At 49.0% G+C, this 26,982-nt stretch overlaps 1 protein-coding gene and 1 non-coding gene across 7 annotated transcripts in view; one reads left to right on the top strand and one right to left on the bottom strand.

The window, feature by feature from the left end:
* The first annotated feature begins 1,236 nt into the window (after positions 1 to 1,236).
* Positions 1,237 to 26,982, top strand: part of IFT140 (intraflagellar transport 140) — a 70,394-nt gene continuing 44,648 nt past the window's right edge. Inside the window, exons 1-15 of one of the 6 annotated variants that reach the window (XM_060123427.1) lie at positions 1,263 to 1,346; positions 2,025 to 2,149; positions 4,011 to 4,045; positions 4,787 to 4,857; positions 4,944 to 5,121; positions 7,500 to 7,721; positions 13,878 to 13,999; positions 14,131 to 14,273; positions 15,810 to 15,985; positions 16,893 to 16,984; positions 17,574 to 17,680; positions 18,364 to 18,509; positions 21,491 to 21,694; positions 21,828 to 21,900; positions 23,804 to 23,895. In XM_060123427.1, the coding sequence (XP_059979410.1) occupies positions 4,975 to 5,121; positions 7,500 to 7,721; positions 13,878 to 13,999; positions 14,131 to 14,273; positions 15,810 to 15,985; positions 16,893 to 16,984; positions 17,574 to 17,680; positions 18,364 to 18,509; positions 21,491 to 21,694; positions 21,828 to 21,900; positions 23,804 to 23,895 (1,524 nt within the window). In that variant the 5' untranslated portion in view covers positions 1,263 to 1,346; positions 2,025 to 2,149; positions 4,011 to 4,045; positions 4,787 to 4,857; positions 4,944 to 4,974. Of the gene's footprint in view, positions 1,347 to 2,024; positions 2,150 to 4,010; positions 4,046 to 4,786; positions 4,858 to 4,943; positions 5,122 to 7,499; positions 7,722 to 13,877; positions 14,000 to 14,130; positions 14,274 to 15,809; positions 15,986 to 16,892; positions 16,985 to 17,573; positions 17,681 to 18,363; positions 18,510 to 21,490; positions 21,695 to 21,827; positions 21,901 to 23,803; positions 23,896 to 26,982 lie in introns of those variants that run through there. The other 5 variants (XM_060123426.1, XM_060123428.1, XM_060123429.1 and 2 more) reach the window with 5 other exon arrangements.
* On the bottom strand, positions 6,538 to 6,609 carry TRNAE-UUC (transfer RNA glutamic acid (anticodon UUC)). Its single transcript has one exon. It is a non-coding gene; the product is annotated as a tRNA-Glu (tRNA).

Below are 26,982 nucleotides of genomic sequence, written 5' to 3'. Positions count from 1 at the left end.
CGAACGGGGTTTTTAACGAAAAAGTGTAAAAGTGTAACTGAGGCAGATAAACACACCCTTTATTGAGTTGAGTGCATACTTTTCAAGTTCCTTAGCGTTGCGGCTGGTGCTGAGCATTTAGGTTGTTTTTCTTCGTTTCGGCGATAAAGGAGTGTTTTAAATTCTAGTGTTTATGACCCCTGATAAGAGCGATGGTGTTTAAGGGTACAAACTTGTAAGGCGTAGTATCTAATGCACAGTATAATGGATACAGACAATAATATTGTACTATATGTAATGTGATAACTATCTCTACATGCTAATCATATAATATACAAATGTATCAAAGCAACGTTCTGTATACCTTAAACTTACGCAATGTTAAATGTCAAATTTATTCAATAAAATTCTAGTGTTTATGAAAAAAAATTTTTTTAAATAGAATTTTCCTTGTATGTGTGTGATCCAGCGCCTAGCTCCTCCTATTAGGTAGTACCTACATTTTCCTATTTTTTTAATTTAACAATGTGGACCTTTTTGCTATAGTAAGTTTTTTAAATGAATGACATTACTTCTTTTTTTTCCAAAATTAGTTTCACCCACCAGACCGTTAGGCCAGGGCAGCACGTTGCTAATGCCTTAGGGAATGCAGTCTGCCTCCAGGGTTAGAAACCAGGTTAGTTTCTAACCGGATGAACTCGTATCGTTGGCTACTATTTTCTCTCCAATGGCGTCCATAAGGCCCCCAAAGCACTGAGCGCATGTCATAAGTTAACAGCTTCAAGGAACCATATTGAATCAACTGGCTTTACTCATAAATTCTCTTGAACGACACCCTCCTCGAAACAAAGCAGACAAAGCAGAGTCTAGCAAACCTTTTAGGGTCCAAAAGACCCAGCAATAAGATTAACGAGAGAGGAAAGAATCTTAAAGATGGCGTTCCGTCTCTTTCCCAGTCTCTCTGCTGCCTTCCTCCACCTGACTGACCTACGCGGTTGGAAACGTAACTACAGGAGCGGGTCCCCAACCGGCCGTGTATTCCTATCACATCTAGAATTTATCAGCTTCCCTTCTCTGCTTAGAAAGGCATATCTGGCCTCTTGACCCCCCTCTACAGCTAGCTTTTTTAAGTCTAGACAGCGGCTGCGAAGGGTGTAAATTGCCCTGCAGCACCGCGGAGCTCGCCACCCGCTGGAGGAATCCTGCTCTCGGCTCCGCACGAACATTGCCGATCGTCTTCGGCTCTTTCCGGCCTCTCGTGGAGTTTCGGGCGGCCTCGGCGTCCGCTAGCTCAGCTTCGGCTGTATCCGCCTTGGGTTCGCAGCCGTTGTCCCGGTAACGCGCGGCGGCGCTGCGACCAAACCAAGGTGAGTGCGGTCCCCGGCCCCGGGCCCAGGAGCAGAGGGTCTGGGGGCCGGGAGCCGGGGAGGAGGGCGACGACGAGGCGGGGCCGGGGAGGGGCTCGGGAGGCCGGGGCGGCTCGCGGTGTCGGGCGGTTCCGGGGGCCCGGAGCCTGGGGCCGGGAGGAGGGCAACGTCGAAGTGCGCGGGACTTCCTTCGCGCGGCCTCCCGGATTATTTTCGTCCAGAAATCCTGCTTGGGCCGAGCGCCCGAGCGCGTGGCTGGTCAGGCTGAGGCTTCGGGGTGCGGGGCGGGCGTCCGAACGGTCAGCGCGAGACAAGGGCCACCTCCGGCGCAGACAGGTCTGAGTGAGGGCCGCGTGGCTACTTGAGGCACGGGGGAGCTGACCCGGTGGCGAGGAGGCGGTGCCGGAGGCGCTCGCGGTAACGCTGGGCCTGGGAGGGAATCAGAAAACCGCCTTTCTGCGCTGTCAGTACTGCGGCCCGGGGAACCGCACGCATGGTCCAAACCAGAGATGGCGTTCCTTCTTGTCCATGGGATGCAGCTATGACCGTGCACTGCCGAGGCCCCGGGGGCTGTGGTGGGGGCGGTGGTGAGGCTTTTCGGGGTGGCCCCTAGTGCCTGCCCCTACACCTCTCCACTCTGCCGCCATTGCCTCTAAGTCCTCTGGTTCTCTCCCGCAGCATCTCCAAGCAGTAATGCAACTGAAGTTATCCTTAGTACCACGAGCCGCGCAGTTGAAAGACCGTAACATTTTCTTTCCCAGAAGGTGGTTTAACGGAGGCGTAAAGACCTTGCACCGCTGGAGGTGAGAGGATCAAATCGGTGAGAATAAATGAAATTTTTTTCTTTCCCCCAAAATTTATATATTACCAAATCGCCTTATGTTCTAGAGACCCTGAGGTTTTTTTTTTGGTTTTTTTGTTTGTTTGTTTTTGTTTTTGCGGTACGCGGACCTCTCACTGTTGTGGCCTCTCCCGTTGCGGAGGACAGGCTCCGGACGCGCAGGCTCAGCGGCCATGGCTCACGGGCCCAGCCGCTCCGCGGCATGTGGGATCTTCCCGGACCGGGGCACGAACCCGTGTCCTCTGCATCGGCAGGCGGACTCTCAACCGCTGCGCCACCAGGGAAGCCCTAACCCCCTTTTTACAACTGTTCCAGGGCTGGGGATGCTCCGATGGCCCCTCACCCTGTGGGGCAGATAATCTGGTAGGGAGTGGAGGATGGTCAGTCAAACACATTTACAGTAAACTCTGAATGCAGCAGTGGACAAATGCAGGGTTCTATGAGGACTCTGGGCAGAAGCACTAGACAACGTAGAAATCAAGTCCAAGAGCTCAATGGTGGAAAAAAGGCTTCTTGAGTACCCAAAGCAGGGGTGTCGGGGAGAGAGCTTCTGGGAAAGCCCCAGGCAGGAAGAAAGTAATTTAAAGATCTTTCAGCATACTTTCTTATTACAAAGTTATGTTTGAAATAAAAGATAGAGGAAATCAGGTTTAACTTTTTCAAGTGCTATTATAATTCTTTCTCTATCATTACGACAAAATTAATATGTTATTCATTTTTCCAAGGCATATTTTTAGAAAGTAAACTTGTTAAACATGAATAAGAATTTCCCATAGCCCAGAATGTAGACCCTTGATTGGATGCAACACATTAAAACTCACTTTAAAATGTTTCCTTGCTGCATTAGACTGACCAGTTTTTAACCTGATATGTCTCATTGTCAGTGGCTCTGTGTGAACATTTGCATGAAGTCTTTACTCAAGGAAGCCAGAGCCCTGACCAGTGTGCATATCCCCTAAGTGATGTGTGCAGGACCCAGTTCCTGCCCTCTCCCCTGACTCCAGCCCCACATCCCCCTGCTCCTCTGGCCAGTGTCCAGCTACTCTGCTAGGAGTCCTGAATGGGTTGCTCTTCAGCTTGTGGTGGGTATATATTCATAAGATAAACATTTGAAATGTGACTGTTCATTTCTACCCACCTGCCTTCTAGCTTCTGGAAGAACAGGGTTTCCCTCTCTAGACCCAATCTGAGCCTTCATGGCTTCCTCTGATACAACTATTGTATTGCTAAAAGCAAATGGCATAGTCCATTCCCTACTCTAATGATAGAATTTTGCAGGTTCTGGATAACTTTTTTGCACAATTTTTTTCTTGTGGTTAAATATACATAATATAAGATTTACTATTTTAACCGTTTGTAAGTATACAGTTCAGCAGCGGCATTAAGTACATTCACATTGTTGTGCAGTCATCACCACCATCCGTCTCCAGAATTTTTTTCATCTTCCCAAACTGAAACCTTGTATACAATAAACTCTAATACCCCATCCCTGTCTGCAGCAGGCCCTGTCAACTACCAGTCTACTTTCTGTCTCTATGAATTTGATGACTCTGAGTACATTATATAAGTGAATCATACAGTGTTTGTTCTTTTGTGTCTGGCTTATTTCACTTCTTCTAGGTTCATCTATGTTGTAACATGAGTCTGAATTTCATTCCATTTTAAGGCTAAATAATACTCCATTGTATGAATATACCACATTTTGTTTATTCATTCATTTGTTGATAGACATTTGGGTTGTGTCCACCTTTTCACTATGAATAATGCTGCTATGAATATTGTGTTTAAATATCTGTTCAAATCCCTGCTTTCAATTCTTTTAGGTATATATCCAGAACTGGAATTGCTGAATTATATGGTAATTCTATGTTTGATATTTAGAGACCCACCATACTGTTTTCCACAGCATCTGTACCATTTTACACTCCTACCAGCAACTCACAAGGGTTCCAATTGCTCCACATCCTCACCAAAACTTTTTACTTTCTGTTTTTCTGATAATAGCCATCCTAATGGGGATGAAGTTGAATAATTTTAAATGGTAACAAACCAACTCACAAATAGGCTTTTCTCTGCTAGTTAGCTTCCCCAAACTGACTGTAGGATGTGAAAAAGTGGGCAGTAGTCAGACTGTCATTCCATTCACCTTCCTACCCGTCCCACAAAGGGACAATATGCACATCTTTTCCAGGAAAGAAAGAAAGATGTTAAGTTCATGTAACTGATCAAGTTCATCTTCTCCCCAGTTGCTCTGGCTTTGCTTGACTCCGTAGCAAATGAATCCTTTTGCTCCTGACACCTCAGAGGAAGGCAGGGACAGCCTTGGTTTTCTATCAGAAATTGGGTGCTACGTTTTTTTGTACTTTTCTCTTTTGTGAAGCAGTTTGCTTTTTTTGTTTGTTTGTTTGGAAATGTTGCTTAATGGGGAGCTATAGAAATATAAATTGTCCTTATTATGATTGGGATAAAAATGATCAAGGTTTACACATGTAGTCTAGTCCACGGGGCTTTTCTTTATTGTTTTGATGGCAGTATGTGTTATTCCTTTCCATCTTTCAGGTCTAATCCCTTGCCTCTAATTGTATATTTTTCCTGTTAGAGACCTCTTCCGCATAAAATTGCCTGTTATTGGTCTGAAGGGGTGCTGATAAGTTGCCGAATGTCTTGTAGGTCTGTGATGCTTCTTTTTCCTAATTCTATATATAGTAGTTTTGTTTTTTCAAGACCAACAGGACCTGGTTGTCTTTTCCCTCCAGGTTTCAGCCCTGACCAGGCCTGCGTTTCGTCATGGCCCTCTACTTTGACCACCGCATAGAAGCCCCAGATGCAGTTGGGTCTCCCTCCCACATCAGTTGGCACCCCGTTCACCCATTCCTGGCAGTCGCTTCCATTAGCACAGCCTCAGGAGGCAGTGTGGATATATATCGGGAGCAAGTGAGTGCGGAAAGCAGCAATTCTGACTGCAGTAGCTTCTGGCTCTTGTCTCTCTTTTGTTCGTGTGTGTGTGTGTGTGTGTGTGTGTGTGTGTGTGTTTCTCACTGAGGTCCAAACTCCCAATATTATAAAAGCCCTATTATGTGAATAACTCTTTTACCCCTGCTATTTAGTTTGGGGGACATATTTAGGAATGCTCAAGGCAGAATCCACAGTCAGTTCACGGTCACCAGCAGGGTTGTCTGTCCATCCCTCTCCAGCCTCCCGTTGGCCATTCGAAACTATTTGTTTCCTGGAGGTGCCATAACAAATTACCACAAATTGGGTGACTTAAAACAACAGAAATTTATTCTCTCATAGTTCTGGAGGCCAGAAGTCTCCAACAACAGGTTAGCAGGGCCCTGTCCTCTCTGAAGGCTCTAGTGGAGGATCTGTTCCATGCTTCATATTAGCTTCCAGTGTAGCCAGCAGTCCTTGGTGCTCCTCGGCTGGGACCTGTATCACTCCAGCCTCTCCCTCCATCCTCACACAGCCACCTGCTCTGTGTGGCCATGTCTCTTTCCTCCTCACATAAGGGCACCAGTCATACTGGACTAGGGCCCACTCTAATGACCTTGTCTTAACTTGATCATCTGCAAAGACCCTATTTTCAGATAAGGTCACATCACAAGTACCAGGGGTTAGGACCTGAACACATCTTTTTGGGGTGCCCAATTCAATTCATAACAGAAACTTTCTAGACGCTCCTCCTACTTCACCAAGAAAGATGGATTTCCTTTCCCACTCCCTCCTCTGCCCTCTGCAGTCTCGATGTCACCCCTGAAATTTCACCCAAGCAGCCACACTCATCAGCGATGGCTACATAACGTGTTCTGCTGTCCCTGCCCCCCCCCACATTCCACACTCTTGTAGGGTCCTCTGGAGAGCACACCTGAGGGTCTTCCTCACCCGGCCCCCTTCATCCAGGCCACCCCCTTCCCCGCCGGGCCCTCCAGCCTTCCCCTCGTCCCAGACAGGCCTGCCGTTGGCCCCCCTCAGAGCACATCCAGGCCTCTTCTCCCTCTATTTCCTCCTCCTGGGGTTGCATTACCATCTATCAGTGGATGACTTACAAGCCTGTGGCTCCAGCCCACCACTCCCCCCCCAACCCCTGAGCAAGCCCTCCCTTCATGCTCCACAAAGGGCAAACCCTCCTGGTATGCTCATCTTGGTCTCATCCCAGGTATGGGTCAGTATTTGGCCCCAGTGCCAAGCACAGTGTCACCAACTATTTCAGAGTAGATGCCTCCCTTCTGGGAGTCAGACAACTCTCCAATATGTATCATAAAATTTTCTTTAGAGTAAGTATTATTAAATCCAAAATAATAGCAATTTTAGATTTTTTTTTTTCTGCACCGTGCAGCTTGTGGGATTTAGTTCCCCAACCAGGGATTGAACCCGGGCCATGGCAGTGAAAGTGCCAAGTCCTAACCACTGGACCACCAGGGAATTCCCTAGATAAAATTTTAAATTTTAGAAAATTTAAAATATACTATTACAAAACAAAGTGTACTTCCTGTGTTTCTAATTGGCACAAGGAGACCATTAGGATTTCAAAATAATGATTTATTGGATGATAATGAGGTCGCAGATGTAGCAGGTGTAACTGAGTTTACTAGGAAGAGCCAGTAGAAGTACTGAGAACAAACTGAATTAATCTCTGAAAACACATTTATACCTTAAACCTACTGCCTTAGAAAATTCTAGAAAACACAAGAATATACCAGCACGTATTCAATTGGCTGTCACAGCAATGACATCATCACACATCACAGAGCTCCGGAAAACTGCACTGTACACTCATGAGAAAACGAGAGTTAACAGGGCAGATCATATCATCCTGAACATGACTTTGGCGTCACAGACCCCAAAAACGTTCTAGGGTCACCTCACTACACTTTGAGAACCTTGGGTCAACACACTTCACCCGCTGGCCCACTTCTTTTTGTAAATAAAGTTTTATTGAGCTCCCTGGCGGTCCAGTGGTTAGGACTCAGAGCTTCCACTTCAGGGGGCCCAGGTTTGATCCCTGGTCAGGGAACTAAGATCCCACAAGCCACACGGCGTGGCCAAAAAAATAAATAAAAATAAATGGAAAAACATTTTAAGTAAATAAAATTTTATTGATAAACTGGTCCATGGGGTCAGTTGAATGTTTACCTTACGCTTTCATAGTTCAGCTGAGGCAAGATGGGTGTTTCTATGAAAATTAAATAGAATATTTCCTTAACAAACTGCTCATTATGTCCTCTAGCTGATGTCATTCCATTGACGAGGCAGAAATTCTTAGAGTAGCGGCCACTCCCTGTAAAATAAAGAATTTACCTCGTGTGTCACAGGGTGAGTGCGTGCCAGACACGCATATCGAGAGGTCGTTCCGGGTCACCTCCCTCTGCTGGCACCCGACGCGGCTGATCCTGGCTATTGGCTGGGAGACCGGAGAAGTGGTCGTGTTTAATAAGCAAGACAAGGAGCAGCATGTGGTCCCCCCTACGCAAACCGCCGACATCACCGTCCTCAACTGGAGCCCCAACGGGAACTGCCTGGTATCGGGGGATAGGGTGAGCAGACACGCTGAGACACTGACTTCAGATCTCTGCATTGCCCTGTACATGCTCTTAGGGACCAAATTATTAGAAACTTGTGGTTGCCGAGTTCAACTGATTTTGTCAGCTGTCATGGCAGATTTTGTTTTATATTGGGAGGAAGGTTTGAATGTTTTATTCTATCATCTCACTCTGTGGCAAAAGTTTGTAATTTTTTAAATGAACATTTCTAGGTAAGTACATTCACAAAGATGGGGTGGTGCTTCATGTACCCCCAAACCCCACCTTCCCTGAGCACACCGCTTCATTGCCTAGGAGTCCCTGGTCCTGATCATCTGGCCCAGGGCTTCCTAAGCAGGTCAGTTTGCCCCCAGGGGACACTTTGCTGTGTCTGGGGAGATTTTTTGTTGTCACAGTGGTGGTGTTGGGGGTTCTTTCTACTGGCATCTGGTGGGTGGAGGCCAGAGATACTGCTCAACATCCTCCGATGCTCAGGGCAGACCCCACAGCAGAGAATTACCAGCTCTAGATCTGTTTGATTCAAAAATGACAGCAGAAATTGTACAATGTGTTTATTTATTTTACACATTTAAGGTAATACATTTACATGTTTCAAAGTTCAAAAAATACGAAAAGGTATATACTGTAAAGACTCTCCAGCCCCACCCCATCCACTACCTCCCCTTCCCTGCCCTCCAGCACCTACAGCTTCTTCAAGTCTCTCCAGTGCTCCTTCAGTACACACAGGAACACACAATGCATTCTCTCCCCAACTTCCAATTTTGAAAAATTTCAAACCTTTAGGGGAGTTGAAAGAATAGTACAAACAACACCCTTTTACCCTTCCCATGAATTCAGTAGCTGTTAATGTTTTGACACATCTGCTCTCTCTGTACATCTGTATTTTTTCCCCGTATATTTGAGAGTTTGTCACAGACATCATACTTCATCCGTAAATGCTTTGGCATCGATCTCCTAGGAGCGTGACCACGTGTGCTGTCACACTCAGGAGGGTGAAGCCCATGAACTGGTTTCCACTGCTGTGCCATCAGTGTGACAGCTTTTCCTGCTGTCCCAGTAATGTCTGTGCTGATTTTGTCCTTACCCAGAAGCCAGCCAAGCACCACGCTTTGTGTTTGGCCGTCATTTCTCTTTGGTCTCCTTTCATCAGAACTGGTCCATGGTCTTGTCTTTTCTTTCTTCTCGCTCATTTTTTTTTTTTTTTGGTCTTTCATGATATCAACATTTTGAGGGGTCCAGACTAGTTACCTTGTAGAATGTCCCTCGGTTTAGATCTGTGTGGTTGTCTCCTCATGACTGCCTTCAGGTTAAACATCTTGGCTGGGAGCTTCACACAGAGGGCGTCGTCTCTTTCCTGTCTTCCTCGGTCCTTTTCACATGAGGGCAGTGCCCAGTGCACCCTGTTCTGTTTCTGGCTTTTCACGTGATGCTGCATCTTCCAGGTCTTTCCATGTGGTGCACGGCGAACCTCCTTGCTCTCTTTTAACCTGCACTTCATTTCACCAACGTGTTATCATTTACTTCCCCAGCCTCTGTGGATAAATGGTCTCCAGTCCTTTGCTGGACAGTGACACAGTGGCTGGCCTCATGCTTTTGTCCTTTTGCACGTGTGAAAGTTTAGAGAAATTCCTGGAGGTGGGATCCAGGGCATGCGCTTGTGGTTTGGTGAGTGTCCCTACACCTCCCTCCATGGGGCTTGACCAGCTCCCACCAACCCACAAGCATGTCGTATCCAAGCTCAGAATTTTGCCTGGAAAAGTGCTATCTCGGTCGTGTTCTAGTTTGAGTTTCTGTTCCTCTTGAGGGTGAATATAACTTAGAAGAGCCATTTATACTTCCTTTCTGTTCATATCACTCATCCACTGTTCTATTTATCCTTTTGTCTGGATTTTTCTTCTATTTTTCTAGTCTATTCCCACCTAATGGCATTGCTCTGCCCCCAGATTCCTACTTCTTTGGTGATCTTTCCCACCTCCTTGCTCAGAAAATCCCCTAGAGGAATAAAAGAATTCAGGGTCATTGAATGCCATCATTCTCATCTTGCCTTTATTAAGAAGCAACTAACAGAGTAGATGACTGAGGCATGAAACAAAGCCCAGGTTGGTGCTGACCAAGTCTTGGAGTCAGGATTTAAGAACAGAAATACCTAGCACTTCTCTAAGAAAATCTACAACTGTGCTGGTCCTAATTTCATACTGGACTCAGGCAGGCAGAGAAGTAATAACAAATGAACAGACACACTCAGAGCACTAACCTCTGAGACACCTGCTCGCAGGCTTGGCCCAGGGTCTTTTCCACTCTCCCACCAGAGACCCAGTTTGATTACCATGAGACCGACCAAACCTGCTGAAGCAGGAAGACACACGTAATCTGCAGCCCTCAGAGTGCCCCACAGTCTCCAGGGACAGGAGCAGAGCTGGCTTCCGACATCCAGAACCACGAGTGAGGTGTCTGCTGCCAACATCCGCCTCTCAGGGCCTCTTCCTGCACAACCGTCTCTCTCCTGTGCCATCCGTCCAGGAGGCTGCTGGAAACAAAGGAATCTACCCGCTCCAGTTTCACCCCAGAGATGACCTGCCCTTCCTCCTCTGTCCCAAGTCCAGCTCGGGCCAGGTGCCCTCTGTGCAGCCACCCTTGGGCCTGGGGCAGTGGGGAGATCCCTGGAAGAGGGCACCAGGCGAACACTTGGTCGGTGAAGAAGCGGGGAGGACAATGCATGTCCAGGGCTCATCTCCCTCTCACTCTCCTGCTGGACAAGAGCTGAGGGCGAGGAGTAAGTGCACCTACACACAGGAAAGGGCAAGTCGCTTCCTGATCTCTGAGATAAACCATTAGTGAGCCAGCTGTGAAGTGACAACGTGTCCCGACAGTCGTATCTGAGCCCTAACTTCACACTAGTCCCTTAGTACGTTCACCTCCTGCTCTGCATGGGACTGGTTTCCCACCTGAGGGTGAGATGCTCTCACTTTTCTTTCAAGTCTTACTGGATAAAGTTATTTGAATGAAGTGACCTGGAAGGAATGGCAGCGAGTAAAGAGACCACTCTGAACACAAAGGATCCCCCCTCAGGAGTAGTAAGAGATGCAAAAACCACTTAGAATTTAGGGGCAATGAGCAGGAGGCCCCGAAGAGGCATCTGCTTTGCCATCTTCTACTTGGCGTCTGCGTGTCTATCTGGTTACAGGAGACCTGAGGTGACTTCCTGTGGCTTCCCCTTCTTGTGTGTGTGTGTGTGTGTGTGTGTGTGTGTCTCTCTCTGTCTGTCCTTGTATCAGAACAGGGGTCTGCAGTCATCTGAGCAGAAACCATTACTCCAGGGACTCCAGACATTTCCATCCTTCAACTGCTTCCCCAGCTCAACAGTCGGGGGATCTGGACAGGCCGAGTGCTCATGTTTTGTTCAGGTGCCTAATGAGCTGTCAGCTGGAAGCTCGTGTATACTAATAAAACAGAGTCATTTACTGTGTTAAAAATTAAGTGCTGGACAGGAGTTCCCTGGCAGTCCAGTGGTTAGGACTCGGCACTTTCACTGCAGGGTCCTGTGTTCAATCCCTGTTTGGAGAGCTAAGGTCCCGGAAGCTGTGCAGCCGGGCCAAAAAGAAAAAAGAAAAGAAAAATTAAGTGCTGGACAATTGTACTTGCAGGGCAGAGCAGAAGGCCATCTCCACAGGGGCCGTGTGTGCCTAAAACACACAGCAGGGCCCAACTGCTGGCTCCTCTAGGGAGGAGGCTAGGTGACGGGGAAGGAAGCCTTCCCATTTCTGCCCTTACGTGTGTTTCACTGTGCAAGTATTATTTTTTTAATTTTATTTTAAGAGTAATTTGTAAACACACAAAAAATAATGTTTTTTTTTTTATAAATTTATTTTATGTATTTATTTCTGGCTGTGTTGGGTCTTTGTTGCTGCGCGCAGGCTTTCTCTAATTGCGGCGAGCATGGGCTACTCTTCGTTGCAGTGCGCGGGCTTCTCACTGTGGTGGCTTCTCTCGTTGTGGAGCACGGGCTTTAGGCACACGGGCTTCAGTAGTTGTGGCACGCGGGCTCAGTAGTTGTGGCGCACAGGCTCAGTAGTTGTGGCGCACGCGCTTAGTTGCTCCGCAGCATGTGGGATCTTCCCAGACCAGGGATCGAACCCGTGTCCCCTGCATTGGCAGGCGGATTCTCAATCACTGCGCCACCAGGGAAGCCCCAATGTTTGTTTTGTTTTGTTTTGTTTTGTTTTGTGGTACGCAGGCCTCTCACTGTTGTGGCCTCTCCCGTTGCAGAGCACAGGCTCCGGACGCGCAGGCTCAGCGGCCATGGCTCATGGGCCCAGCCGCTCCGTGGCATGTGGGATCTTCCCGGACCGGAGCACAAACCTGTGTCCCCTGCATCTGCAGGCAGACTCTCAACCACTGCGCCACCAGGGAAGCCCCCCAATGTTTTTATTCTTATCTTTATAGAGCTGGCAAAGTCAAGAAGAATCTGTATAATAATATAGGATTTGAATTCTATATATACTCATGTTACATACTATTTCTGATCTTATATACTTTTCTTAGAGGTCCACTGTACAAGTTGCTTTTTAAGGCCCACTTTTTTTTTTTTTTTTGGCCGTGCCACACAGCATGCAGGATCTTAGTTTCCTGACCAGGGATTGAACCCGCGTCCCCTGCAGTGGAAACGTGGAGTCTTAACCACTGGGCTTCCAGGGACGTCCCAAGGCCCACATTATTTGAAATCATATTCTTATATACAGTAAAGCAATGTTACACCCACTGACCGTGAGCAGGAAACAGACCTTGAGGACTGCTCGGGCAGCGCAGCAAAGCGGCCTCAGGGTTCGAGGGAAACACTGCCATTTGGCAAAGCTTAGCTTGTCCCAGCCAGAAGCCCTCCTGGAAAATTGCTGCTGGACCAAGTCGTCTTCCCCGCAACTTGAACTTTTCTAGCAGTTGTCTGAGCCATTAACTTGAGATTTTGATGACTTTGATGTTGAACATATAGTACACCTGGCACCCAGATCTTGGTTTCTTCCAATAAAATGAACCAGGGCTACTTGGAGAAATGGCTGATCCTCAGGCTGGGGCAGGATGGCAAGCCCAGGGGATCTGTAGGCCAGGACGTGAGGAGGTGCTCACAAACCCACAGCGACGGGTGCATCGAAGGGACAACAGAGCCTGAGGAAAGAGCTCCCGATGGCGGAGCTGGAACAATTTGAGTATCTAAACAAACAAGGGAATATTGGGTCATAACCCAGAGTAGAAAATAAATATTCATGGGTCCATCTGTGCGTCCATATTGATGTAAATCTATGATTTAATAAATCAGTAAATGGTGGACAAGAGGCATATCTCTCCAGATGGTCTAGGAGGTGAGACATAACTCCCCTTCCTACGTGTGGGCTGCACACAGCGACTTCCTTCCAGGCAGGACAGGATGGAAGGAAGAAGAAACTCCCCAGTGAGGGAGGTCACAGACATGACCTCAGCAGACAGGTCACGCCAAGGACAGGGACCCCTGATCCGACATGTCGACAGCAGCACTTGACCTCTGGTCTTCCTCTCAAACCCACCACCCCGACAACAATGAGAAAAACATCAGGCAAATCCTGCCGGAGGGACATTCTACAAAACCCCTGATCAGTCTTCCTCAACACTGTCCAGGCGTCCAGAACAGGGGTGTCTGAGCCACCGTCCCAGCCCAGGGGGCCCAAGGAGACATGGCGACCAGATGTCTGTGGGGCCTGGACAGGGTCCCAGGGCAGGAAGAACTGAGGAGAGGTGAATGAAGTACCAACTTTAGTTAGTATCATGCGCCACAGTAATGTAGGGTCAGTAATAGGAGAAGCTAGTTGTGAGGTATGGAGCGTCTCTGAACTATCTTTGCCACTTTTCCTTAAATCTGAATCTATCCCAAAATTAAAGATTTGTTTTAAAAACTGAACATGTGACACTTGTTATCTCCAGGGAGTGAAGATGGGATGGGGCACAGAGAGGAGTTTCTGGTTCCTTCACTGAACACTAAAATTGTTTTGAGTTTTTCATGGTGCACATATAGTAGTAGTATAATTTTAAAAGAAAAAAAGGAGTAAGCCCATGCTCTGTTGCACAGTATCACCCTCACCCTCCACCAGTCACTTGCTAAGAATGTGACCTTGGGTTTTCCAGCTTGGTATCCTGCTCTTATGGAAGTTGGACCAAAGGGGTCGAGTACAAGGGGCACCGCTGCTGAAACACGAGTATGGAAAACACCTCACTCACTGCATCTTCCGGCTCCCCCCTCCCGGCGAGTAAGTAGAGCTTGGGTGGTGGCTGGCGGGGCCGGGGATGTGGCTCCTCCTGACACTGGAGGGGTCTCCTCTGTGGTTATACCACCTTCGTCCAGGGAGCAACAAGGAATCTCTGTCACATTTGCTCTTAGGGACCTCGTTCAGTTGGCGAAGGCAGCTGTGAGTGGTGATGAGAAAGCCCTGGACAAGTTTAACTGGAGGAAGTGTGGCTTTGGAAGTTTCCTGAAAATGGGACCTCAAGAGGGACTCTCATTCTTTGTCAGCTTGACCGATGGTAAGACACTCAGGTTGGGGTCTGGGGACACTGCAGTGTTTCGGAGTGTCTGGGAGATTATAAGCGAATGGATGGCGTTTCTGCATAACATTGCAGGCTGTGCGCCATTCCCAGATGGATGCCTTAGCCGGCTTGTGCAGGTGTTTATCCAGGATCCAAAGGGTGGCTTCACCTTGACCTGATAGAAACAAATTGAGCTTTATTTGCGTTTGAAGGTTTTTCAGGAGGAAGCTGTCCAGGATGTGCAGCCCAAGATGAATCGATGCCAGGGGCACCCGGCGTGGTCTCCAAGCCGGCAGCGGGGCTCAGCTCTGGGGTGGGTGTGACCGGGGCACGCTGGACCAGCAGCCCTGGCAGGGCTGGGCCGTCCGTGCTGATTTAACACGGCTCCCCCGCGGTGTGCTAGGAGGCAGGCGGCGGCCAATAGATGCAGTGTGAGGTTCAGAGAGATAGAGGGTCTCGTACACTCACGAGACATTCATGAGTGCCTTCTCCCATGGGAAAGGGGCCCTTCCTGGGGTGATGGGGTTCGAGGACGTGTGTGGCCAGGCAGCTTAACTGTGACAGGTGACAGCTGGGAGGGGCTGGGGCATTTGTCAGTTTAAAAGTAGAGAGACTTGGCATTTAAGGAGGGGAGTTGGAGGGACCCAATGTGGGCACTGTGGGGGCGGCGGGGGCCCTGAGGGAGGAAGGAGACGTGGCGACTGGAGGCCTGGCTCTGCAGGGGGTGTCAGTGCTGCCCCCGCCCAGCAGCCGTGCAACTGGGGCAGATGATCCCGTGTCTTTGTGCCTTAGCTTCCGAACATGTACAGTGGGGATCGGGATAGTACCTGCCTCCAGAGCCTCTGTACACGGAGCCCGCACACATCTGTGCTCAGTAAATACTAGTTACTGTTATGATTAGCCTCCAGACAACCTTGAACCTTTAAGCTTAATAAGAACTCAAGTTGTCCACTGGGAGTGAGATGGGAGGCGGCATGGAGGGTGAGGAGGCTCCCGAGAGCAGCAGAATGAACCCAATCCCGAGAACTCACAGGAGGTGCTGCCACCATGCTCAGAAGCCTGAAAGCAGAACCAGGAGACAGCTCGGGGGCAAGAGGAGGGGTGGGAGGGGCCCTGGGGCCGACGCGAGGGCCTGGGGAAGGCAAGAGAGTGCAGGCCAGACGCCAGCCAGCGATACCCGGTACCCAGGATGGAGGGTGCAGGCCGAGGCTCCGGGGAGGGTCATAGTTAAGGCCCCGGCAGACGGGTGATGGACGTGTACCTAGGGGACTGAGATGACCAGAGCATGGAGGCTGTGCATCAGGAGGGTGGTCAGTGTGAGCGCTGGACAGTGGTGGAGGGAGGATGGCAGACACAGGGGTCCCGGCTGGACTGACCCAGAGATGGCAGACGCGGGGGTCATGTGCCAGTGTTTTTAAAATAGCTTATTTGTAAATGGTTATGATGAAGATGTTTACGTTGAAAGTGTCCCTAAGTAGGTAGAATGGCTTCCAGGGAGTGTCCAGCCTCCATGGACACATCGCTTTCCCGCAGGGACCGTGCACTACGTGGACGAGAAGGGCAGGACGGCCCGGGTGGCGTCCACGGACAGCTCCATTCAGACGCTGTTCTACCTGGAGGAGAGAGAGGTGCTGGTGGCAGTCACCGAGAGCCTGCTGCTGTGTCTGTTCACGGTGATGCCCGAGGGCACAGCCGAGGAGGTGATGAAGGTGAGGAGGTGATGGGGGGGTGCCCCAGGGGGTCTCCAGCCTCTCTTGCCCACCTCATACACCCCTTCGTTTTGGTTGAGGAGTCTGTGTTTCAGGGCCACCACCAGAGCTTTAGCACCTTATTTATTGTGCACCATTGCGGTCACAGGTGGGGGAGACACCAGGGGACGGGGCCTCCCAGAGCCACGGGAGGTACGGGGCTGTGGCGGGGACGCCTGGCTATGTGCAGACCTTGAGGGTTGTCACCAGTGTTCCCTCTGTGACACTACCGCTGGCCCACACATATGCATTGCTTTATCCGAGGGGTGTGTGATAATCACAACTCTGGACACCCTGCCATCCGCGTGGGTGCCTCGCCCCGGGCCGGGGCACTCACTCGCGGGAGGACGCCAGGAAGCCTGGGGCGTTGGTTGTTGGTCAGGCAGCGCGTGCAGCTCCCTGAGGACTGCATGCCACTCTCCTGCCACTTTGTTGGTTTACACCCAAGGATTCTATGGTTCTCAGAGTACTCCGAACCTTCCCTAAGATGCTCTGGTCGATGCAGAAAAGTCGGTGTTCAGGGGTCCTTTGTGCACCTCTGTCTACACAGCAGCTGAAATGTGGTCACTGAGTCCTGTGAACCTGGGTTCTAATCCCCCCTCAGCCCCTTGCTGGCAGGTTTTCTCTGAACACAGGCTGTGACAAGCTGCCTCACCCAACGCGGGGCACCCCTGTCATTAACTACATAGTGTGCAGTGGTCGCTGCTTTGGCCTGAAAGGCTGGGGCTGCCCTTCCAAGTGTCCACAGCCACCCTCACTTCCTCCGCTTGGTGAGTCTGCGGGGAGTCACTGCCAGAGAGTCCAGCTGCTGAACAGGGACCTGGTCTCGACAAGGGCAACGTGCTCCTTTCGGGTTGTTGTTGTGCAGGTAAAGCTGAGTGGAAATATGGGTCGCCAGGCAAACGTCGCCCTGATCAACAGCAGCCTTCTTGTGACCGCCACTGGGGAGGCGGTCCTCAGGTGAGATCCCGACTCTGCAGAGAGCGCTGGGGTTGAAAATTCTGTCCCATACAGTCTCTTGAGTACACTTTGTGTTGGAGTGTAACATACATATAGAAAAATGCACAAATTATGATGAAGTGTTACTAATTGGGCACATCCACGTAACCAGCCCTGAGATGGAAGAGCAGAACATATCAGAGACCCTAGGCATTCCGCCCGCCCCCGCAGGGGTCACACTGTCCTGACGTCTGCCTGCCTTTTTGATCCCCGGGTAGATGGAATCCCATGTTGTGTTCTCTTGGGTCCGGCTGCTTTAGCTCATGTGACATTCAGGGGTTCTCCCTGGTTGGGTGCTTGGAGTTCCCTTGTTCTCATCGTGACCCGGTGTCACACAGGAACCCTCTTTTATTAACAACTGCTCCCTTTGTTATGAACAAGACGTAACATAGATAACGTAACAACGACATGCTTTTCTCCTCAGAGTCCAAAGGGCCATGTCTTTTTCCTGATTTTTAAAGTTTACTCTGCGAGTTGAACAAGACCCTCACAGCTGAGGGAAGCCCACTAACACAGTCCCCCCCGTGGGACTTTCCTCCTTGCCTTGTAGATTCTGGGATTTAGAACGAGGAGAGAATTACGTACTGAGTCCAGAGGAGAAGTTTGGTTTTGAAAAAGGAGAGAATATGAACTGTGTTTCTTACTGTAGAGTCAAAGGTGAGACTTCCCAGCGTCAGAGGGAGAGCCCACCTCAGGCTTTGCTCTGGGGTGTGCTCTCATGACATGGAACTCAGGGCTGTTCTAAGAACCATACCTCAGTTACAACTATGTCAGTCACTCGAGTACAGTCAGCCAAGAGCAAAAAAGAGGCAGGAAAGCTGTGTTGTCCCACGTAGTGGTCAAGGAGTTTGGTCAGGAATGTGACCAGCCTGGCTGCGTGAATTGGTGTCTGTTCCTCCTGAAACCTCAAGAAAAAGTCAGTGTGAGAAACATTAAATATATATGTGTACATGGATGTGCGTATGTGCACACACACGCACACACAAATATGACAGAAAGAATAGGAAATGCACCAGAGCAGCACTTCCGTGCCCGCTGAGTGCTAAGTGTTGTGTGGCATTGGGAAAGCAGCCCTGAACACAGGCAAGCAGGCTCCTCTCTCATGGGAGAAACCAGAGAGCAAGCAGCACCACTGCCCCAATCCCCCATCCACACATGTACACACTGTGTCACTGCGAGTAGCGAACTCCTGCTAAGGAAGACACGGCCAGGTACGAGGCTGGGCAGTTCCTGGACGGAGGGCCGACAGGCTGGTATTTTAGAGAGGGTGGTCAGAGAAGTGAGCTTGCTGCTGTTTTTATCCCTTTTCAACTCAACGTGAACCTTCTTTTTACCTACAGGTCTTCTGGCAGCAGGTACCGATAAAGGGCGTGTAGCCATGTGGAGAAAAGTGCCAGGCCCCCAGAGCAGCCAAGGGGTGGAGGGCAAAGACAGGTGGACCCTTCAGATCCCCACTGAGCTTGAAGGAAACATCACACAGATAAAGGTATGCCTCGACGGGGCGCTGGGTGCACTCATTTTCTGCAGAAGTGGAGGCAGTAATTGCTCTGAACCTATTTTTGTCAGTTATTCAAATTAAGATAAAAAATAACAACAGTAAAATATTTTTAAAGGCCTTTTGGGTTTCAGCACTACAGATAAGGGATTGTGGATCTGTAGTAATCTATATTTATCTTTTTAAATCTATCTACACGTCCATTTATCTCTATCATCTATTTGTCTTATTTAGTTATTTATTTGGCTGTGCCGCACGACTTGCAGAATCTTAGCTCCCCGACCAGGGATTGAATCTGCACCCCAGCAGTGGAAATACCAAGTCCTAACCACTGGACCGCCAGGGAATTCCCGCCCCAGCTTTCTCTTAATGCTCCAAAACTCCACTGTTTTCTGGTCATCCTGAGGCTTCAACTTGCCCCTATTCTGTTTCAAACAAAGTCATTCTGTTGGGGAGCTTGCTGTTCTTGTGGACTGCCTTTCCCCTCAGGAAAAGATTTCTGAGTCACTGCTCCGCAGCCTGGTAGTGGGGAGAGTAGCTGGCTTTCTGGGGTGACACCCTGCTTTGGGAGCTGGGAGCTGGACACAGGAGCCTCTGGTCCCGGATGGCCTCTCCCAGAGAGGAGCAAGCTGGGGCAAGGGCCTGGGGGCCCCGTGTGGTCTGGCTCCCGCTCCAGATGCAGAGCCTCCCTCCGACCCACCTGGACCTGGCCTCTGTGCCGGAGCTGGGGGAGTGAGAGATGCTGGCAGCCGCCCCTCCCAGGAAAATGCCGGAGGAGAGGGAGCCCTGGTTTCTTGGCCAAACCTGCCTGCCGAGCTCACCTGCCACAGACTCTGCTCTTCTTACCAGACTTAGTAGACTTTCTTCAATAAGTCTTTCTTCATTTACTCTGTGCCCAATTCCCAGAGAAGTACATGGTTGTGTTTTCATAATTTTCACCAGTTATGCCTACTATGTCCTCGGGGCTCCTCACCTGCCTTTCTGGAACTTGCCTCTCAGATCTGCTCTGTGTGATTTTTTTTTTTTTTTTTTTTAATTTTTGGCTGCACCAAATAGCACACAGGATCCTACTTAGTTCCCCCATCAGGGATCGAACCCACGCCCCTTACAGTGGAAGTGTGACATCTTAACCACTGGACCGCCAGGGAAGTCCCTGAATTTTTTAAGATAAAGTTTACTTAATCTATACTAATCAGGAAATGAAAACTTACATGGTAAACAGTTTAGGGATACCTTAGAGCAATTTTGGGAATTACTTTTAGATCCTCATCTCAGGTCATAAATAAACATAGTTTCTGGATGAATTAACAAGTTAAATATTTTTAAAAGTTAGGTCAGGGACTTCCCTGGCGGTCCAGTGGTTAAGACTTCGCCTTCCAGTGGAGGGGGTGTGGGTTCGATCCCTGGTCGGGGAGCTGAGATCCCACATGCCTTGCAGCCAAAAAACCAAAACATAAAACAGAAGCAATATTGTAACAAATTCAATAAAGACTTTAAAAATGGTCCACCTGTTGAAAATAAAATTTAAAAAATTAAAAGTTGGGTCAGAATAACTGGCTAAAAACACAGAATATAATCAGATCTGTAGAGAAAGTGTAACTTTCTTAGATTTTAAGTAATAAAAGAAGTTGCAAAAGCAGAGGGACAAGGTTGAGTCCATAAGAACATGTCACACCGGGCAATGTGAACAGGAAGGCTGGGATGAAAGGAAAACTGAGCTGGGTAAAAATTCACTTTAAAAGGTTAATCTCTAAAACACCAAATTTTCCCAATTTTCAATGCATAATTTTTTTCTTCATTTGAATACCAATCCCAGTTGATGTGTACATTGAAAGTATTTTTGTTTTTTTGTGGGAGAAGAAAGGTGCTGTTTTAAACTGATGGCTCATCTTACCTTTAGCGATATCTTAGAATAATGGACGTGAAAAATACTCACATTTATAAGAAAAATATTAAGAATGCCAATGGAGGGAATTCCCTGGCGGTCCAGTGGTTAGGACTCAGTGCTTTCACTGTGGGAGCCCAGGTTCGATCCCTGGTTGGGGAACTAAGCCTGCATGCTGCACTGTGCGGCCAAAAAGAAAAGAATGTAAATGGATAAGTGATGAAGGAGAGTGCAGATAATTTACCTAAGGGTGGTTAGTAGAATCCATGGAAAACGTGTAACCTCAGTGGTAATGAAAGAAATGCCCATTTTAAATAATAGTAACAGCCACACTAACTTTCTTGAAAGACGTAAAAGAAAAATTGACTCAGTAGACCATGTTCCTCAAAGAGAAGCCTCAATCTTGTAATTACCTGTCCCATCCATCGCTCTTTCCAAATAAATCTACAAATTACATGTTTATCCAGTGAAAATAAGGAGGTTTTTTTTTTTTCCTGAGGGAATTCAACACAATAATTCTAAACTCATTTGGTAGAGCAAATGGCCGAGAAAAAATTTTAAAAAGAATCAGACCATTTCTGTATCCTATACCAGAATATATCTGAAAGGTATAGCAATTAACATGGCATGCTTACTAGGAATGGATAAATATATCAGTGGAGTAAAGTTGGAAATCCAGAAATGGATTTGTATGGATTTGGAAGTTTAATATGAAATTATGAAAGTGGTACTTGACATTACTAGAGGAAGTCTGGATAGTTCACTAGAGTGTGTAAATTTGCTTTCCATTTATAAAACATAGACGCCCCTAAGTTCATGTCAGTAAAGTAAACTCTAGAAGATGCTCAACCAGTCAGGATAGACATGAGCGAGAACAACCACACAAGTTTACCCGCTGGATCTAAACTCTGAGTGTTGTTATTTTAAAGTTTTTCTACAAATTATACATTTTATACTTATAAATTTTTAAAATCATGTTTTTAAACAAGAAGAAGAAATAGTGCTTGGAAATTGTTTATGAATCATCGTACTTATAGCATTGCCCTGACTGCATCTCTCCTTTCTGTCTCTCAACGTGGGAATGAAGTGGGGCTCCAGGAAGAGCCTCCTGGCAGTGAACAGCATCAGCTCCGTGCTCATCCTCCGCGAGCAGGCCATGTCGTCCCACTTCCACCAGCAGGTGGCCGCGGTGCAGGTCTCCCCGAGCCTACTCAGCGTGTCCTTCCTGTCCACGGGGGTGACGCACAGCCTGCGCACAGACATGTACATCAGCGGAGTGTTCGCCACCAAGGTCACTGCCAGGGTGACCATGGGCTTGGGCGGGATCATTGATACAGACGGAAGACCTGGTCGGTTGTTAGGGTCATTCGGGACAACGAGGCCCAGACGGCCGGTTGCTTTTTAATTTCCGTGGTTCTTTGTAGGATGCTGTTGCCGTCTGGAATGGAAAACAGGTGGTGATCTTTGAGCCTTCTGGAGCCACATTACGAAGTGCAGGTAGGAGTCTTTTCAGCCCCACGAAGGGAACTCACATCTAATGGGGGTGGGTGCTGGTGCCTGTGAGGTGGGCAAAGGGCAGGCCCAGGGCCATGGGGAGACCCTTATGTCAGTTCTCGTGCCTGGGCCTGCGTTTCCAGAGCCGGTGCTGCCACTCTAGCCCTGTGCAACCAGGGCCTCCCCAGCCTCCCTACAGAAGCTAGTTGAGGTAGTTAAGTGCAGCCAGATCTGGGGCCAGCAGCCCTCCTGGGCTCCAGGACGATGAAACAGCTCAGAAATAAGTCGGCATGAGTGTGAAGAACCACAGTGCTTTCCGGGGAAAGGGATGCTACACACCTGACTTCTGAACTTCCCAGAGCACGCACAGCAGTGAGCCCGTGGGGTATCGACCAAGGCCAACCTCTGTCTGAAAATTTCAGGGTGGATCTTCAGAGCTGTTCCACCTGTCCCATCCATCGCTCCGACTCTCTGTTTCACTTTATCTTCTGCTCTTTAGCACATGTCTGTATGAGTTACGGGGCTGCTGTAACAAGGACCACAAAACGAGTGGCTGTTTAGGAGTTATTCTCTCACAGTTCTTGAGGCCAGATGTCCAAAATTAGTTTCACTGGCCAAAATCAAGGTGTTGGCAGAGCCCCAGAGGCTCTAGGGAAGACTCTGCTCCTTGCTTCTTACAGCTTTTGGTGGCTGCCAGCAGTCCTTGGCTTGGGGTCACATCATTCCAGTCTCTGCCTCCACTGTCACATTGTTCCTGTCTAAAAATCTCCCTCCCTCTTACAGGGACACTTGTGATTTCATTTGGGGCCCATTTGCGTAATCCAAGATAATCTCCCCATCTCAAGACCTTAACATCTTTGGCCATATAAGCTAATATTCATGGGTTTCAGGGATTAGGACCTGATCTCTTTGGGGACATCTTCCCACCAAGCACAGTGACCATCAGGACGTGCTCCTCGGCAAGATCTCCTTCTGCACAGTTCTTGTCTTCACCCATCCTGACCTAGGCCCTCCTACCTCACAGGGGGATTCGTCATTGCACTGTTCCCAGGGTGATGCCCCCACGTGCTTGTTTGAATACCTCACACCTCCCTGGGGATGTTTTTCCACAGGTTATCAACTCTCTCCCTCATATTATTCCCTCACTTTTTTTTCCTCCTCTAACACTTTGTTGCCTAAAGTTCTCTTGGAACACTTTTCCCACCCTGCCCTGTATCGTGCTGATAATTCACGTCTTCGCCTCTCTTCTACCATAGACCCCTTGAGGGGCAAGGGTGAACTTATCCTCCCAAGAGGATAGCACAACAGGTGCTGAGCTATTTTCTGTTTTGTGTGTGTCATCATCTTCCTAACTAGATAAGAACCTGTCTAGAGCCAGAGACTAGAGCTTGTGGTCTCCAAAGTTCCACATAAGATAAGCAGATGCTTGAACAATCATGTTGTCATAGATGCTGTGCTACTGGAAGCACCACTGCTAGATGGGATAAAAGAGGAGAGACCATCAGTGACTGGTGAGGGCAGGGTGCCCAGCACTGAGTCCCCACACCTGGCCATCACCGGCAGCTGTGGCCCTGGCAGGTCCCTGTGTCTCAGAGCCTTACCTTCCTCATCTGCAAGATAAAGAAAACGCACCTTTCACAAGGCTATTGTGGGTGCCAAGGAAAATTAGGGAACACGCATGAGAACACTTCTTGACTATACCGCAGTTCCACCCCTTCTACCCGTCTCACCGTGGTTCCTTCTTTATATCCTTAGTTGTAGAAGATCTTTTCTGCTAGGTTTCAGTCTTTCTCATCAATAGTTGCCCTACAAAAAGTTCTAGTTTTAGTGTGAGAATGCTTCTTAAACTCTAAGGAGCTATGACGAGACTAGCTGCTGCTGTCCTGACCTTTATCTTTAATTTTAGGTACCTTCCTGTGTGAGTCTCCAGTGTTAGCCATGCACGAAGAAAACGTTTATACGGTGGAGCCAAACCGAGTCCAAGTTCGAACCTGGCAGGTAAATTGCTGCTCTAGAGTGAGTGGCCTGTGACGTTAAAGACAATTAGAGCAGAGTTTAAAATGCCATCTCTAAATCAAGCCAGAGCCTGCTTAATGACTTCACTCAACCACATCAGATTGCCCCCACTGGGTGCTTGGTTGTAAAAATGGATTGTCGGATAGCCCCTCCATCGACAGCTCTTGTGACTTCAGAAGTCAGGAGGTGAGGCAGTGGCCTTTTGCAGTGAAAAGGACTACATGACTGGACCTTGAGTGCATGGGGGTGTGAAATGGGAGGAAATTTTGCTGTGTTTAATACGCATCTTGAGGACTGAGGGGTCATCAGTTCAGGACATATCTTTAGGCAGACCTTTTTCCCTGCATGTGTCTGAGGGTGAGGCCAGGATGGGAGCAATGTGTGCCTCCAGGATTACAGGCCTTTAACACACCATTCTGTTCCCTCCGGGTGGTGTGCAGTAAGGAAACCCTGCCCACATCCCGTGCACACTTGCTGGACCCCCAGGGCTGACATGGTGTATTAGTTTCCTGAGCCTGCCATAACCAATGACCACAAACTTATGGCTTAAAACAATAGAAATTCATTTTCTTTGCAGTTCAGGAGGCCAGAAGTCCTAAATCTAGGTGTGGGCAAGATTGGCTCCTTCTGAGGCTCTGAGGGTGAATTTGTCCCATGCCCCTTCCAGCTTTTGGTGTTGCCGGCATTCCTTGCGTTCCTCAGCCTGTAGACAGATCACTCCAGTCTTTGCCTCCATCTTTACATGGCCTTCTCCCTGTGTCTTAGAAGGACACTTGTCCTTGGATTTAGGGTCCACCCTAATCCAGAGTTGTCTCCTTTTGAGATCCTTAATTATATCTGCAAAGACCCTTTTTCCAAGATACATCCAAATGGATGTATCTTTCAGGGGCTACCATTCAGCCCAGTACATGCAATAGTGTTCTGCATCATGGTTGAGGACATTTGTTATGGCACTGGTTTTAGCTCTCAGTATGACTGCTTTGTCCAGCTCTGAGTTCTTTCCTGGGGTCCAGCATTTGATTTCCCAGGGCTGCCATGTCCGTGTCCTTGTACCTCACAGCCTGCACCTCCACTCTTGCATTCAGCAATTCCTGAAAGAGCTTCCATGCAGTTCTACTTTCTAGCAGGAGGGTCAGACAGTAAAGGTGCACACTGAAGTGTGGAGGTGGGTGGGAAGTATTGCAGGGGGTGGCATTGGAATAGAGACCTGACAAGTCAGGGAAGCGCCCGCAGCCCCACTCGCCTCCTGGGGCAAAGTGCAGGTGGAAGGAGCTGGGGCCTGTTGAGATACCTGCCCTGCTTCAGGTCAAAAGGGAGGCAGAGAGGCTGGAGGGAAGGAGGGATGGGCCTTGCATACTGCTGATAGTTGTGTAGGGGCATCAGCTGTGGACATAAAGCCAGGCAGGGAGGGGCCCTCCTAACAAAAGATGAGGGAGCAGCTGGGTTATCAGAGGAGTGACCTGCGGAGCTGGAGAGTGGAGGCATGCAAGGAAAGAAGGAAAGATCTTCAGGGAAGGGGCGAAAGGCATACTGGGAAAGAAGGATAGGCCTTCTGGAAAATGGGGGAATGGCATACTGGGAAAGAATGATAGGTCTGATGGGAAGGTGCAAAGAGCATGCTGGGAAGGGGCAAGAGGCATACTGGGAAAGGGGCAAAAGGCATAATGGGAGAGAATGAAAGACGTGCTGGGAAAGGGCGAAAGGCATGCTGGGAAAGAAGGATAGGCCTGCTGGAGAAGGGGGAAAGGCATACTGGGAAAGAATGATAGGCCTGATGGGAAGGAGCAAAAGGCATGATGGGAAAGGGGTGAAAAGCATACTGGGAAAGAATGATAGGCCTGTAGGGAGGGGTGAGATGCATACTGGGAAAGAAGAAAAGGCCTGCTGGGAAGGGGCAAAAGGCATACTGGGAAAGAATGATAGGCCTGCTGGGAAAGGGCGAAAGGCATGCTGGGAAAGGGGTGAAAGGCATACCGGGAAAGAATGATAGGCCTGCTGGGAAGAGGTGAAAGGCATACTGGGGAAGGGGTGAAAGGTTTGCTGGGGAAGGGGTGAAAAATCAGCTGGAGGGAACTTAGGAGCATCTGACCACAGACAGTCTAGAGTTTAGACTTTTTAGTTGATTTTTAGGTTAAGGAATATGTGACCATGGTGATTAGTAAAGTAATGCCAGCCTGTGTAAGGAATCCGTTAGCACCTCTCCTCTCGTTGGAAAGCTGGAGTATGTCTCCAGACCTTTCTCCCTGCCCGTGCATCCATGACACACAAACTGCAGTTGTTGCTGGTTTGTGTGGTGATGGGACAGCCATTATGTACCTCATGGTTCTCGCAGAAGCTTCCTCCAGGCGGGAGCGCAGAGCCCCGCTGGTTCCCGTGCTTCCTGCCAGGCACTGCGAGGAGAAGCGGGAGCTGAGCGGGGGCTGGTGTCTGACAGACACCCGTGGAGGCAAAGCCTCGGGGGACCATGTGGAAATTGGAAGGCAGGAGGTGTGGAGCCCGAGTAACACGGTGCGTTTTGGCTTGTTTTTTTCTTGGTTTTGTGTTTTCTTCCTAGAAGATCACTTCTGTGTGGGAAGGACTAGGGCAGCTGGTGAGCAGTGAAGGCAGATAGGAGAGGCCACAGGTGAGAGGTCCGGGGGCTTGGAGCGCGACAATGGGCAGGGAGCCAGGCCAGAGTCAGCAGTTAGGGGCGTGGTGAGCAACTGGTGTAGGAGGGAGGAACTGAGGACATTCTAGTTGTCTAGTTTGCGGGTCTGTGCTAATTGTGGAGCCTTACGGTGGAAAGTACAGAAGCAGAGCAGGGCTGGGGGGGAAGGGTGCGAGTGTGAGGTGCCTCGGACACCCTTCAGAGATGTCCCAGTGTTACCTGAAAACGAGGTTCACCTCTCGGTGGATGTCAGCCAATAGACACAACCAAGCTAAGATCGGGAGAAGGAAGGATTTATTACTTGCAGCCAGGAAGGAGAACACGGGGGATCTTTCCCAAAACAGTGTCTCCTGAACAGCAAAATTGGGGAAGTTTTAAGCTAAGGGCACAAGCATATTCACAAAAGCATTTGAGCAGAGGAG

This window comes from Lagenorhynchus albirostris, chromosome 15, assembly GCF_949774975.1.
Source record: "Lagenorhynchus albirostris chromosome 15, mLagAlb1.1, whole genome shotgun sequence".
NCBI lineage: Eukaryota > Metazoa > Chordata > Mammalia > Artiodactyla > Delphinidae > Lagenorhynchus > Lagenorhynchus albirostris.
This window is presented reverse-complemented; position numbering and strand designations above follow the sequence as displayed.